Source organism: Arvicanthis niloticus, chromosome 23 (assembly GCF_011762505.2).
Source record: "Arvicanthis niloticus isolate mArvNil1 chromosome 23, mArvNil1.pat.X, whole genome shotgun sequence".
Lineage (NCBI taxonomy): Eukaryota > Metazoa > Chordata > Mammalia > Rodentia > Muridae > Arvicanthis > Arvicanthis niloticus.
In genome coordinates, this window is record NC_133430.1 from 7,104,531 (window position 1) to 7,119,878 (window position 15,348).

At 49.3% G+C, this 15,348-nt stretch overlaps 1 protein-coding gene across 24 annotated transcripts in view; it reads right to left on the reverse strand.

Annotated features, from left to right (window-relative positions):
- Klc1 (kinesin light chain 1) overlaps positions 1-14,992 on the reverse strand; it is a 46,848-nt gene extending 31,856 nt beyond the window's left edge. For 8 of the 24 annotated variants that reach the window (XM_076921055.1, XM_076921048.1, XM_076921044.1 and 5 more), the window contains exons 1-2: positions 14,572-14,742; positions 1,654-1,915 (exon numbers count right to left, since the gene is read on the reverse strand). In XM_076921055.1, the coding sequence (XP_076777170.1) occupies positions 1,654-1,914 (261 nt within the window). In that variant the 5' untranslated portion in view covers position 1,915; positions 14,572-14,742. Of the gene's footprint in view, positions 1-1,653; positions 1,916-14,571 lie in introns of all 24 variants that reach the window. The other 16 variants (XM_076921053.1, XM_076921050.1, XM_076921043.1 and 13 more) reach the window with 6 other exon arrangements.
- Between the last annotated feature and the right edge of the window lie 356 nt (positions 14,993-15,348).

Sequence of the window (15,348 nt, forward strand, 5' to 3'; positions counted from 1 at the left end):
CACACTGGGGTGTCACAAGACACAAGACCATAGGCCTGGAACATCTACATGTAGCCTTTCTGTGAGAGCACTTGCACAGATTGTACACTACACTGTCACAGGACCATAAGCCTGGAACATCTATATCCCACCTTTCTGTGAGAGCATATCCAAAAGGACTGGAAATACATGTCTCCTCCTCCTGTGTGTCCCACTTTCTATGTAGACTAGTCAGCCTAACTTTGCCTGGCCTTCTTCCACATAAGATTGTATGTTTCTGTTTAGAGTGCAGATAGGTGAAGGGCCAGCGGTGGAGCAGGCGAGGGTAGCATGTAAATTGTTCTCACCACTAAGGCACCGGAAGAATCCTGTAGCCATCACCAACTACTAAAAGTACCACACACTCCTAGCCACACTAAGACAAAAAGAAACAGAGGAAGGCTGAGGGCTTCAGCCTGTGCCCTCTGCAGACCATGTGTTTGCCAGTCCTGGTCATAGCATAGTAAGTGGGTCACCATCTTCCTAGGTATAAAATATGAAACACCAAAAGGAAGGCTTTTTCTTACTTCCTTAATTAAAACCTATCATCTAACAAGAAGAAAAAAAAATCCATGTTCCTAACACCTTACAACAGAACGGAGGTGAGCTAACAGGTAAAGGAGCTTGCCACCAAGCCTGAGGACCTGAGTCCAATCGCTAGGACCCCTGTGGTAGATTCCCATGGGTTGATCTCTAACCTCCATGTACAGACCATGGCAAAAATGTGCACACCACATACAAAGTATCTAAGCCTGGCAAAGTGGTGCATGCTTTTAAACCCAGGGAAGACAGAAATAAAGACAGAGAGGCAGAGAGAGGCAGAGAGAGGCAGAGAGAGGCAGAGAGAGGCAGAGAGAGGCAGAGAGGCAGAGGCAGAGGCAGAGGCAGAGGCAGATCTCTGTGAGTTTGAGGCCAGCTTGAAACTTCATAGAGTTCCCGGGATAGCCAGGACTGTGCAGAGAGACCTTGTCTCAATAGATAGATGGATGGATGAATGGATGGATGGATGACAGGCAGGCAGATGGATATATATAAAAAACAAATGAAAACCACAGAACTTGGGGGAGGCCATAGGCTCATATGAGATCCTGAGTTCCTCCCCAGGATAGTTTAGCACAAGAAAAGCTGTGGTTTATAACTAATAACAAAGTGAAGATATAAAATTTTTAATTGGAATCTAGATGGTGACCTTTCTTTATAAAAGACAAAACTGGTGATCTAGAAGTCTGCCTCTTGTTCATTCACTAACTGTACAAGCAAACACCAGGGAAGATGCCAAGCTCAGTGCACTGGGGTGGTGGGGTGGTTGGGGGGTTGGGTGGTTGGCTGGTTGTTTTTTTGAGACAGGGTTTCTCTGTATAGCCCTGACTGTCCTGGAACTTGCTCTATAGACCAGGCTGGCCTCAACCTCAGAGAGCTCTGCCCGCTTCTGCCTCCTGAATTACTCTGCTGGGATTAGAGGTGTGAGCCACCACTGCCCAGCCAGAGTGCTGAATGCTGACTGGCTTTACTGACAGGACCTCAGATCTTCAGGGGAGCATGTACAAATCCACTGTCCTCATCTCTGTCACAAACCCTCAGAGCAGTGTGGTGCTGGGCTGCTCTGTGCTGACTGTGAGTGGTGCTCACGGGTACCTGCGCCTCGCTAAGGCCAAGCTCCAGCATCTCCAGGGACTTTCGGATCATGCTGGACTTCTCCTCCACCAGGTTGCTCTCATCGTCCCTCTTCAAGCACTTCAGCGTCTCCAGCAGACTCTGCAGGATGGAGTTGTGCTCATTCTTCAGGGCTTCCAGCCCCTGAATCACCTGCTTGGTCTTAGAAATGATCTCATCCTGCGTGAGCTTCTCCAGCTTCTCTTCCTTTATGTACACCATTGTGGACATGTTGTCGTACATTCTGGAAGAGAAGGACAATCAGACACATCATTAAAATCTCTGCTGATGTTACATCTTACAACAGCAAAGACTGACAATTTTAAATCACATTTGACAGAGCAGAGAGTCGGCTCTAAGGCTAAGAGAACCCGGATTCAGTTCTTGGCACCCACATGGCAGCTTACAATGATCTGTAACTCCAATTCCAGGAGATGCAATGCCCTCTTCCAACCTCTGCAGGCACTGTATATATGTGGTGCACAGACACAAACAAATACACGTATACACACACACACACACAAATACACATAAAACAAAAGTATTTGTAAAAACTGTTAGTCAGGCAGTGGTGGAGCACATCTTTAATCCCAGCACTCAGGGGGCAGAAGCAGGTAGATATGTGAGGTTGAGGCCAGCCTGGTCTAAAGTGAGTTCCAGGACAGCCAAGGACCTGTTTCAAAACTCCAAGAAAAACAAAAAGCAAAACAAACAAACAAAACAGCAGGGACTCCACCTCCCTCCACTGCAAGCCTGCTGGGAAACATAGAAACAAGAGAAGCAGCAATGCACCCTGGGAATGGGTAAAAACAAGAGCAGTCTCAAAATAAAGATGACTCCAGTTTTTGTATTGTCAATTTCTCTAGAAAAATGATTTGGGTCATAGCTAAGATGACTACATTGCTTTTATAATCAATTGCCACAAATTTATTCATAGGTGCCAGGTGGTGGCAGCACACCCCTTAACAGCACACACCCTTAATCCCAACAGACAGGAGGTAGGTAGATCTGAGTTCAAGGCCAGCCTGGTCTACTCAGAGAGTTCCAGGATAACCAGGGCTACACAAAGAGACCCTGTCTCAAAAAAGACCACACACATGCACACACTCCTCTTTCACTGCAGAACACAATAAAGGACCAAAAAAAAAAATTTATCAAGTCCATGTTCTTTTTTTTTTCTTAATGTATATAGAGTGCTCTATCTGCATGGATACCTGCATGCCAGAAGAGGGCATCAGAACTCATTACAGATGGTTGTGAGGCACCATGTGGTTGCTGGGAATTGAACTCAGTGGAAGAGCAGACAGTGCTTTTAACCACTGAGCCATCTCTCCAGCCCAAGGCCACTGTTGTAAATGCACACTGTGTGGCAAGAGAGAAAGAGAGAGCTGGCCAGAAAATGACTGAAGCTCCCTAACAGCAGGTGTACGTTCTCCTCGCCCAGTCCCAGTCCTGGCACAGTGTATTTACTGAAGGACTAAGTGAGACACCGAAGAGCAGCTTTTGTTGACGATCAGCCTGTAGATGTAAGCAGGAGCACCAGGACGAGGGCTAGCACACAAGCACACGGACCTTCCTCATCCTCACCTGAGCTGAGTGTTTAAAGTTCCCAGGAATGAAGCATGAATGTTTGATCTTTCCCATACAAACTGAATCAAGCATTACACCAAAACTTACTCTCAAGCTAGGCCCTGGAATACACCATTTGTAAGGACCTGCCCAAGGGGACACAGAGGCCACAGGACAAGCTAAAGACCAGGCCCTGAGGCACTGCCTTGTCAGGGAGCTCAGTGGGCTACGGAGTAGCAGCCAGTCCTATGGCGGGAACCAGTCCAGTCCTATGGCCGGAACCAGTCCTATGGCGGGAACCAGTCCTATGGCCGGAACCAGTCCTATGGCCGGAACCAGTCCTATGGCCGGAACCAGTCCTATCGATAGATAACAGGGCAATTTCCTAACAGAACAACTTTGGGACAACAGAAGCTGAGCCTGAGGCCTGAAAAAGGCTGCTGGAGAATACAAGAGACCACTGCACATTAAAGCCAAGCCAAGGCCCTGAGTTTCATCCCCCAAAGCACAGACAGACAGACAGACAGACACACACCACATTGGGGGGGGGGGGGAGGAAGGGATCAGACAGACAGACAGAGAGACAGACAAACAGACGAAAGAGAGACTGGAGAGGGTGAGGGAAGCAAGAAGGAATTCCAAAGTATCCGGGCCACAGTGTTCCTGAGGAATGAGACAGGTGTGGGCCTGAGAGGCTGTGAGTCTAGGGAGACACGGCAGTCAGCACTGTTACTTGTGGAGCTGTTAGGAGCATAGTCTCTGGGGCACCAGACACTGGAGTTCCTTAATAGCTATCCCAATCGCCCAACCCGCTGAAGACTGAGGCACACTCTTGGTGAGCAACAGCCTGATTTCTGAGACACATTTCTCAAGACTGGACTCCCCACTTTTTGAGTACCTTCCTTGCCAGATTACTCCAGCATTTTGTTAGATAGTCATTGTTTTTCCTGAAGCAAATTTTGCCTCCTTGTAAATTCTACCCAGAGTTCATTTCGTTCTTCTAAAGTATACGAGCACAGCACGGAGGCTAACACCTGCAACCCTAGCACACAGAGGCTGAGGCAAGAAGGCTGCTATGAATCTGAGGCCTTCCCGAGAGACAGAGTTTAACCACTCAAACAGTAAACAAAACCCAAATCACCCAGAACAGAAGGAGTGGGGTGGGGATATGGAAAGATGGCTCAGCAGTTAAAAGCACTGGTTCTTCTCTCAGAGGACCTGAACTCCATTCCAAGCACTATCATGGCAATTCACAACTGTCTTTAACTCATCTTGGGGAATCAGACACCTTGTTCTGGCCTCTGCAAGAACAAAACAAACATGATGCATTCATATATGCATGCAAGAACATCCAGACACATAAAAATGACGGTTACAAGAAAATGTAATTAAAACATTAAAAAAAAAAAAAAAAAAAAAAAAAACAAGTCATCCAGTGGGGCACTGGTGATGCACACCTTTAGTCCCAGAACTCGGGAGGAAGAGGCAGGGGAATCTCCAAGTTATAGGCCAACCTGGGCTACAGAGTGAGTTCCAGGTCAGCCAGGGCTCCACAGAGAAACCCTGTCTCAAACAAACAAACAAACAAACAAACAAACAAAGAACAAAACCCAAATCCACCCGGCATCGGGGCTTGACCAACTCTCCTTTGTTACACTCAGATATCTCCATATCACTAGTCATATTAGCTCTGCAGACACACCACCTTCTACCATCACAGAAGGATGCCATTAGAGCCCTGAAAAACCACACATGAACAAAGAGAGGGGGCTGGAGAGACAGCTCAGCGGTTAAGAGCACTGGCTGCTCTTCCAAGAGGACCTGGGTTCAATTCCCAGCCTCCATATGGCAGCTCACAACTCTGTAACTCTCCTGTTCCTGACACCCTCACACAGACAGAAATACATGCAGGTAAAACACCAATGTATATAAAATCTAAAAATAATTAACTAATTTGTTTTTAGAAAGGAAGGAAGGAAGGAAGGAAGCAAGCAAGCAAGCAAGCAAGCAAGCAAGTGAGCCAGATGGTGGCCCGCACCTTTAATTCCAGCACTTGGGAGGCAGAAGCAGGCGGATCTCTAAGTCCGAGGCCAGCCTGGTCTACAGATCAAGTTCCAGGACAGAAACCATGTCTCAGAAAAGCAAAACAGAACAAATAAATTCGGTATGTTTAGAAGTTCTATTCTTGGTCCATTGTTACATCAGTCTATTTTTTATTGTGGCAGAAAGATCCTTTCTGTGTTTGAAGGTTTAAGAAAAGCCTTGAAGGTCTAGACGTCTAGCCATTAGACACTGGTCCCCCAGCCCTGCTGGCAAACAGAAAGCAGCATGAACTCTGTGTTAGTGTAACAGGTCTGTGTGCAGGGCAGTAATGCCGAAAAGCCTTGGTCAGAGTGGTGGGGATTCAGGTCACATCATTGTCTCAGCTCTTCATGGTGTAAGTGGAAACCATGCCAGTCAAGAAATGACCTGCCAGTTTATAAGTATGAAAATGCCCCCAAAACTGTATAGCCTCTGCCAGCTCCAACTCCACACACAGCTCATGAATTTGAACTTCTTTTGAAAAAGTTTACAAGTTCATATGCTCACATGCACACGCGCGCGCGCACACGCACACACACACACACACACACACACACACACACACACACCACACATACATGCAGGCCAGAGGACAACTTCCAGGAATTGGTTCTCTCCTTCTACCATGGGTTGTAGGAATCAAACTCAGATTGCCGGGCAAGCATTTGCTGAGCCATCTTGCCCAGCCCTGGCCTTGAATTCATGATCATTTTACCTTCCGAGTGCTAAGATTACAAGTGTGCATCACCACACCCAGTTTATGGGGAGCTGGGATTTATACATGCTAGGCAAGTGCTCTGCCAACAGAACTACACTGACCCATTCTGTAGCCTAGGCTGACTGAAACTCATGACACAGTCATAGCAGTCCTCCTGCCTCAGCTTACAAATGTTGGGATCAAAGTGAGTCAACATACCTGGCCTCCTGTGTTTTAGTAACCTAATTCAGATATTGGACTTGTCATTAAAAATGAGGGGTTTTATGTAATGTGATTTACATCTCAACTGAAGAGAGAGAGAATGGCAGAAATTACCAGGTCTAAGTGAGTACACAGAGCAGAGGGTAGCTGGGAGATGACACACAATCAGCCTGCAGTGTGTAAACAGAGCATGGAGGCTCTTGCACAAGTCAGTAGAAGCACATGGCACGGAAGATGTTCCCCAAAGCCCTGTATGCTCCCAGTGGACCCACCAGAAACCAGGAGTGCCCAGGAGATGCTAAGATCACAGACAGCCCACTGCTCTACACACAGTACACACACAGACAGTCAACCGAACAGCACCAGGCACAAGTCAGAGGACAGTCTGAAGGCAGTAACTCATGCTATGTGTCTGGGGAAACAAATGACCAGTCTAGAACTAGATTACAGTATGCTGTGGGTTCAATTGGTAAGTGTCAAAATTACAAAATTAAACAAAGACCTGGCAAGCCCATCTGATAATACACGACACAGCTGAAAACATAGGCTCACACAAAAGGCTGCACACAAATGCTCCAAAAATAAAACGCTGGGCAGATAAAAAAAAATATACATGTACAACTCGTAACAGCAGATGTAGAAACAACTCAAAGTCTCATCAATAAACAGGCAAACAAAACGTGGCCCCTCCCACAGAGAAATACTGCTCAGCTATACGAAAGGAACCTTGGTGGTACACTGAGTGCAAGGCCAGCGGGCCACAGAGCAAGACTCCATCTCAAAACAATAACAAAAGGTCAAAGGGGAAGCTGCAAACAGGCAAAGCACGCTGTCAGGAAGTCTCCCGAGATGAGTTCAGTGAGGCAAGCGACAGGGCGCACAGAGGCCTCGAGATTACACAATGGCCTCCAGGTTCATGCCCTACTCCAACCGACGGAGGGTCTCTCCATCTTTCTCAAACCAACCATACAACAGTTGGGTAAGTAAATGGAGCCTTGCCTACGTGAGATCCTGGTTCACAAGGTACCAATAAATAACTGTTCCCATGGTGACTGTTCTATCCAGATCATCGTTGCTCATCCTTTTGCTGTTTGGCTTTTGAGACAGGGTTTCTCTGTGTGGCCCTGGGTGGCCTGGAACTCACTCTGTAGACAGACTCATGGGATCCACCTGCCCCTGGATTACTGGCCTGTGCTACCAATGCCCATTTTTTTCCTTTTTTTAAAGAGTGGCCAGCCTAGGTTGGTCGCAAACTTGTGACCCTTCTGACTCTGCCCCTTCAGCACACTTCCTGGTGCTCACCACAACCAGTCTCCTGTCCTGTCTTAAGGATCACTATGGGCTAGGAGTGAAGCTCAGAGACAAAGCATGCCTAAGGCCCTGAGCTCACTCTGCAGCACTGTTAGAAATTAAGTAACTGCATCTCTGAATACTCCGGAGGCATTTCCAGAGCGTCAGCAGAACCCCTGCAGGGCCCCCTTAGCCATCACAGACAGCATCACCTCCATCTCCTCCACCTAACCTCAGTCTGGACTAATTAATTAATCCGCTCATCTTCTCTCCTAATGTGAACCCTAACAACGAACTGAAGGAGCTCGGTAGGCAGAGTGCTTGCTTGCCCAGTGCCTGCCCAGTCACCAGGGTTCAACACCCAGCACTGCATAAAACCAGAATCGGTGACTCAGGCCTGCAGCCGCAGTACTAGGGAGGTAAAGGCAGGAAGGTCAGAAGTTCAAGGTCATCATCAACTACACAGTAACTAAAAACCAACCTGGGTTACTTGAGACCTGGGTCACACCACACACACACACACACACACACACACACACACACACACACACACACACCAGGAACCCACGATAGCAAAAAAAAAAAAAAAAATCTATAAAGTAGAATGTGTATAAATAAAAGACCTATAGTAGCAGCCATTACAATTGTGCTTGCCTGCACACACCACAGATTGTTACAATAAGATCATCTGCTTGCCTTTCTAGGATTTTTGTTATAGACATGGCTGTGCACACTTCTAGACCTAACAACATCCAGGAGGCAGGGACAGGTGGATCCCTGTGAGTTCAAGACCAGGCTTGTCCACATGGTGAGTTCCAGGACAGCCAGGGCTAGTTAGTGAGACCCTGTCTAAACAGACAAACAAAGAAAAACACACACACACACACACACACAGAACTCTCCCCCTCCAAGTGATTCTCCAATATGCAGTGATAAGCAATGAAATCATACATACAAATAGCAATATGTGGAATAAGTAGCTTCTATTTATGTATTTAGGAACACAACACACAGTTTTAAGAAACAGAATTTCTAAAGAACAGAAGCCGTAAGATTGAGAGAGGCATGGGAAGTGGTGCACATTGGAAAGGTTCAAAGGAGGGAAGGGAAGGAAGAAAATGGCACAGTTATATTTCAATTAAAAAAAAATGTTTTTGCCAGCTGTGATGGCTCGGCCTTTAATTCCAGTACTCGGGAGGCAGAGGCAGGTGGATCTCTGTGAGTTCAGGCCAGTCTGGACAGAGTGAGTTCCAGAACAGCCAGGGCTCCACAGAGAGATGCTATCTCAACTGTAGGCAAACGGTGAGAGCGTTCACATGAGGCTGAGGCTGACAAACACGTGTCAAAGCCTTGACATGGAAGCACTGAGGGACTGTCCACAGCCTGCTCTGTATCACTAACTCACGTTCCTTGTCAGCAGGACAGAGTGACCACAGCACCCACTTCACCAGGATCAGTCTGGTCACAGAAGAGATACATCCAGAGGCATCTGGACCTAAGAGTCCACATAGGCAGCGGAAGTCAGGAGAGACCCACGGCTTAAGCTGAGCTAATGAGAGGCTGGCTTGGTGGTGCACACCTTTAATCCCAGCACTTGGGAGGCAGAGGCAGGAAGATCTCTGAGTTCCAGGCTAGGCTGGTCCACACAAGTTGAGCTGTAGGTTAGCCAGGGCCACATACTGATACCGTCTTAAAACAAACAAAAGAGCCCAGAGGCATGGGAATATTTTAGAACCAAAAAAATCATTTAATTCACACATATACCATTCTCTCAAAAGGCTTGATCCACTGTTATTCATTGTCTAAATCTAAAAAACATGAACCACTTTTACCCCTCCAAATATTAGTAAAAACAAAACCACAAGTCAATTTTTAAATTTGTTGGGGGTTTTAGTTTATTAGAGTGAAGTGCCAGAGATTGCCAGGGCTTGTACATGCCAGGCCAGTGCTCAACACTGAGCTACACACCCAGGCATGCTCAGTTCCTGAGACACAGCCTTGCTGTGATATAATCTAGGCTAGCCTGGCACTCAGTCTTCTGCCTCAGCTTCTTTTTTTTTTTTTTTCCCCTCTTTCCTTCTCCCTCTCACTCCAGCCCTGCTCTCTCTGGCCCCGCTCACTCCTGCCCAAAGGTTTAGTATCAGTTCTCATTACAGATGTTTGGGAGCCACCATGTAGTTGGTGGGATTTGAACTCAGGAACTCCGGAAGAACAGTCAGTGCTCTTAACCACTGAGCCATCTCACCAGTCCCTGCCTCAGCTTATTTATTTATTTATTTATTTATTTATTTATTTATTTATTTGGCTGGGCGGTGGTGGCGCACACCTTTAATCCCAGTACTTGGGAGGCAGAGGCAGACGGATTTCTGAGTTCGAGGCCAGCCTGGTCTACAGAGTGAGTTCCAGGACAGCCAGGGCTACACAGAGAAACCCTGTCTCGAAAAACCAAAAAAAAAAAAAAAAAAAAAAAAAAAAAAAAGATTTATTTGTGTATTTTCTGTATGTGAGTACACTGTAGGTGTCTTCAGACACACCAGAAGAGGGCATCAGATCCCATTACAAATGGTTGTGAGCCACCATGTGGTTGCTGGGATTTGAACTCAGGACCTCTGGCAGAGCAGTCAGGGCTCTTAACCACTGAGCCATCTCACCAGCCCCTGCCTCAGCTTCTTAAGGGCTAGAGGTGGAGGGTACACCACCACACTGGACCACAGAACATTATGACCCACGAGCACTAACTACTTCAGGTTTTTTGTTTGCCTGCTTGAGACAGGGCCTCCCTACATATAATCCTCTAGTTGTCCTCTGAACTCACTCTGAGGACCAGTCTGGCCACAAACTTATAGAGATCCACCTGTCTCCGTCTCACTAATGCTGGGATCAAAGGTGTGCACCATCATGCTTGGCCCTCATGAGGAAGCTACAGCCCAGACTGACATCAGGATGCCCTGGCAGCAAGTAACTGGGTCTTGTACCAAGTACCTCAGCTCCTGATATGTGGTGCAAGGAGTCTGGGGGGAGTCCCAGCAAAACCCGGAATAGTCAACAGAAACCTCCTGGAGGCCAAACCCACAAGACTTTTCAGTCCAGCTGGTCTCCACAATCCTCTTCTCCCAGAGCCATAGAGCACTCTCCCATGGGGGCACTCTGGTCTGTCGGCGTGATGGCACAGCTGGCCTCTCTGATGCTGATTCACTCTCACAGCGCCATCTCCAGCCTTAGTCTGTGCCTTAACTCCAGTCCTGCATCTCTAGCTAGTTCACTGGGCCTCCCACAAGCACCTGGAATTTATCATATCCAAAAGTAAACATCATCTTGTCCTCTCCCCATTCTCTATAACAGGGTGGGTGTCACCAGCCAGTGAGTCACCAAAACCCAAAGATGCTATTCTAAATGCCTTCCTTCAGCAAACACTTAGTAAGTGCTGACTGTGCACCAAGCACTGATGGATCCCCCACCCTTTCGGAGATGAGGGATGTACGAGCAGATAGGCAATAAACAAAGAGAAGGTAAGCCAGGGCTGGCCGCGCCTCAGCAGTAAAGAGCAATGCTGCATTCATTCATTCATTCATTCATTCATTCATTCAGAGGACCTAGGTTCAGTTCCCAGCTCACAGCCGTTTGTAATGTCATTTCCAAGGGAGCCTCTTCTGGTTGCCTTGGGCACCAGGTATACATATAGTGCCATACAAACATGAAAACACTAATACACAGAAACTTTTTAATAATCAATAAAGCGCCGCACTGTCTGTAGGGGGCACTACCAAGCAAGGTCAACAGGATGGAGCAGAACCTCAGAGCCGCCTCGGAGACGGAGCAAGACAATACGGAGAACATTAGTAGCTGACTCATGGTCCACTGGCATGGAATCCCCCAAACTCTCACCCTCCTGCCCCTCCCCAGACTACTGCATCGTAGTTCCCACTGACCCATCGACTCAGCGGCTCTTCGGCACCTCCAGCCACTGTCCTAACTTAGCCTCCTCAGACTAGGGTGGGTACTTCCTAACTAGCTCACCCGTGCACAGTGCCACCCACACCACTGCCCTTACCTTCCTTCTCTAAATGCCAAGCCGCTCATCTCACCAGCCTTCCTTCCCCCTTGCAGCTGCAGAGCAAGAGCACCTCCTTAGTTCTTCCTACCTCCACAGGGGCGGTCGGTCCCTCCCTTCCCTTCCCCTCCCCTCCCCTCCCCTCCCCCAACCCCTGGGACAGGACTCAGCCACAACCCACTCAGGCCTTATTTCCTGCCATCAGGACCACACATGGCCAATCTGCACTTGCCTCTGAGTGGCCGAGAGCCTCGTCACCACCCACGCTGGGTCTGAGCTCTTTTGGGAACTATCCATGCCATGATCCCTAATAGTAGCGTGTTGGTTGCACAGGGGATTTTCAGCACTCAACAATCCCTCGAGCCCACACGTCCAGTCTTAATCGGACATCTTTATTCTTTTTGTTTTTTACTTAGTTTGAGGGAGACTTTCTGTGTAGCACAAGCTGGCCTCCAAATCCTTCTGCCCCACCCTTCAGAACGCCTGTGCCACCATGCCCAGTCTTAAACATTTTTACTCTATGCTCTAAAACTTGACACTATCTTCCTCAGCATGGCAGTCATTCTCTTGTTGCATAATCTGATTTCTGGTAGTCACTCAATTAAGAACTAAGTCACTTCTGGCTTTTCTTTCTAGTTCTTTTAAGTCAACCATGTCTGGAGATTGTTTATGGCCCTTTAGAGATTTTCACTTTTTCCAACCTAAAAAAAAAAAACATGCTTAAAAATGTTTTCTCTTTTTTTAAAGAGTTGCTATTTGTGTGTACGCTTGCATGATTTTTATGTGCACCAAAGAGGTCACAAGAGGGTCTCAGATTACTTGGAATTGGAGTTAGAGACTATTATGAGCTGCCTGTATCTGGGTGCTACGAATCAAACCCAGGTCCCTCTCAAAGAACAATTACTCTTAACAACTGAGCCATCTCTCTAGCCCCAAGAATGTATTAATCTTTTTTAATATAAACATTTAAGTTGTGGGTAATGTTTGGTTTGTTTGTTCTTGCACTGAGGAAACAGGACCGTTCGGATCTAGGCTACTGCCCCAGCCCTTAGTGCCCTCTCCAGCCTGGAGACCTGCTATAGGCTAGCTAAAATGTGTAGGGCTCACCTCTTCAGTCTTTGCACCAGGAAAACCCCCTGTCCAGATTCCATGCAAGTCCATGCTTTTCTTGTTTTGGATTTTTGTTTTGGGATTTTGCTATGTAGTTGTGGCTGGCCCTGTACTAACAACCCCCTGCCTCAGCCTCCTGAGTGTTCGTTCGGGTTATAAGTATGCTCGATCACTTCCTGCTATACGTTGGCTACCCATGCTCTTACAGTGCTGGCACTACAGAGAGGTCACCACCAGGTCCCACCCCTCTTGGTTCCACAAGGACATCAGGCTGGACTGTTGCATGCTGCTGCATTCTTTAATGATCTGGAAGGGGCCACCCTCCCACATACCACACACTCTGAAATTTTAAATAGAATCACTGCATTCTTACAAATACTTAGGGCAAGAACAGTAAGTCAAATCTCCTACAACTGAGGCTTGTAGGCAACCCGTGGAAGCAGATCCCTAACTGTGACATGCTTAGGAGGCTCAAGGTTGGTTTCCTAATGGGGTTTCACTGTCCCATTACAATGCATTCCTGGCTAATTCTGAGCTAAGGCTTAGTCATACTGTAGAAAGAGCCTTGGAATTTAAGTAATGCAAAGAATCAAAAATGTAACTACCACATAGCAGTTGAAATGGTATATAAATTTCTTGTTCTCATGCTTTTTAAAACATCATTTTTGCAAGTACACCAGATGACCAATGAATGTTAACAGTAGCAAGTAGTGGTAATTCCAACACAACACACCCAGCAATGGCCTGCAAACTTCGGTAGAAAGCCATCCACTCCACCGTACATTAATATTACTTTATTAACGCCTTAATTTTTTTATATGGGAAGGGGGCTCCACATGTAACAAGGGAAAGCACTCCAGGCATGTTCAGGTCACCAGGGAGATTCCACTCCCGGCCACTGGAAGAAAAGAGACTGGCTGGCCACCGGCCACGGACCACAGCATGACAGCACGCCACCCAGGGCGGTGCCGAGGAGAGGTGGGGGCTAGAAGGGCGGGGAGGCCTGAGACAAAGCCAGTCGGCTGACCCCCAACACACACACTGCCATCACCACCACCACTTCTGGACCTCAGCAGAGAGGCTTTGGGTCTCTAAGCCCACAGCTGCCATTGAAAGGCCGCCACAGGCCTGAGTCAGGGTGGGGCCCTGAACACAGATGGGACAGAAGCCTGAGGAGCGGAGGAAAAGAGTGGAGAAGGGGCAGAGACCCCCTAGAGTGCAGGCAGAGAGGACTGAGCCCCGAACCTACAGGGTCCCAGATGGAGAAGGGACAAGGACCTCAACTCAAGAGAGGCACAGGCAGAGATGGGACAGAACCCGAACCAGAACTGGAAGGGAAGGGACAACAGCTTCAGCCTGGATGTGCAGGCAGAGAGATAACGACAAAGACCCCAGACAGGAGGGGCGCAGGTAGTGACAGGGAAGGGACCCAAAGCAGGGGCGTAGATAGACAGAGACAAGGACCACAGACTGGAGGAGCGCAGAGAGGTGACAAGAGACCCGAGCCCAGAAAGGCGCAGGCGGAGAAGGGATAGAAACCCCAGCCTGGATGTCCACGGGCTGAGAGAGGACAAGGACCGCAGACTGCTGGCACGCAGGCAGAGGTAACAAGAGACCGGAGCACGGAGGGGCGCGGGCGGAACGGAGAGGGAACCCCAGGGTGCAGACAGGGATGGGAAGGCCGGGGAGGGGTCTGGGTACGGGCGGAGAAGCAAAATCTCAGCCTGGAAGGGCCGGGTGCAGATGCGGCGGTGGACGGAAAGGTCCAGAAGCCTCGGCCCGGAGGATGTAGGCGGGAAGGGGTCGCGGCCGCGTCTGGAGCACTGCGCACCAGCCGCGCGGAGCCCGGGGCGGGGCGGGGACCGGGCCGTGCACTCACCGTCCGATCGGGAGCGCCGCGCTCGTCGCGCTGTCACAGGCCGAGGCCGCACAGAGCCCAGCCGCCTCAGCAGCAAGCGGCGCCTCCGCAGCCGCCCCGCAGCATCCTCACCCTGACCCGCGCTCCGCAGCCTCGCGCCACCCTCCGCCGCCGAAAATGGCGTCGCCGGCGCCGCGCCCGCCCCACAATGCTTTGCGCCGTGACGTCACCCGCCCTCGCGCCGCCGGGCGGGGCTCAGGGGAAACTGAGGCTGGGGTCCGCAGTCAGGAGCTCTCCACAAGCCTCTGATCCGCTTGTGATCGCCTCGGACCCCGAGGTTTTACTCGTCGCGCCTCCACCCGTGGAGGAGGGGAAGAATGCCAGGCGGCCAGGGCTCAGCCTCTGCGGCTCGCTCCTGGCCGCAGCTCTCGACCTCCAGCCTGGCCCAAAGGGCAGGCTTGCCAGCTCAGGTTGCTCCTGGGCCTCGCACAGCCGCCTGGCACCCCAGCTGCAGGCCTGACTCAGCAGCCGGCCGGAGGGTACGCTGAGTCAGTGGCAAGGCCGAGCTTGCCTGCCACCGGCTTGGGAATCCTCCAGGTGCCTCTAGACGTTCCCAGAATGGCCCGGTTGCATTACTAAAGGGTGGGGGTTGCGAGTGCCCACAGCCTCCCCACCTTGGGGACCGCTGCCCTCTTCTGATGGTATTACCGAACACCTGCTGCCGTCCTCCACCCTGCAGTGACAACTACCAGCATCGGGGAGGCAGGTGCTTTTGGTCTTAACAAGCAGATCCAGTTA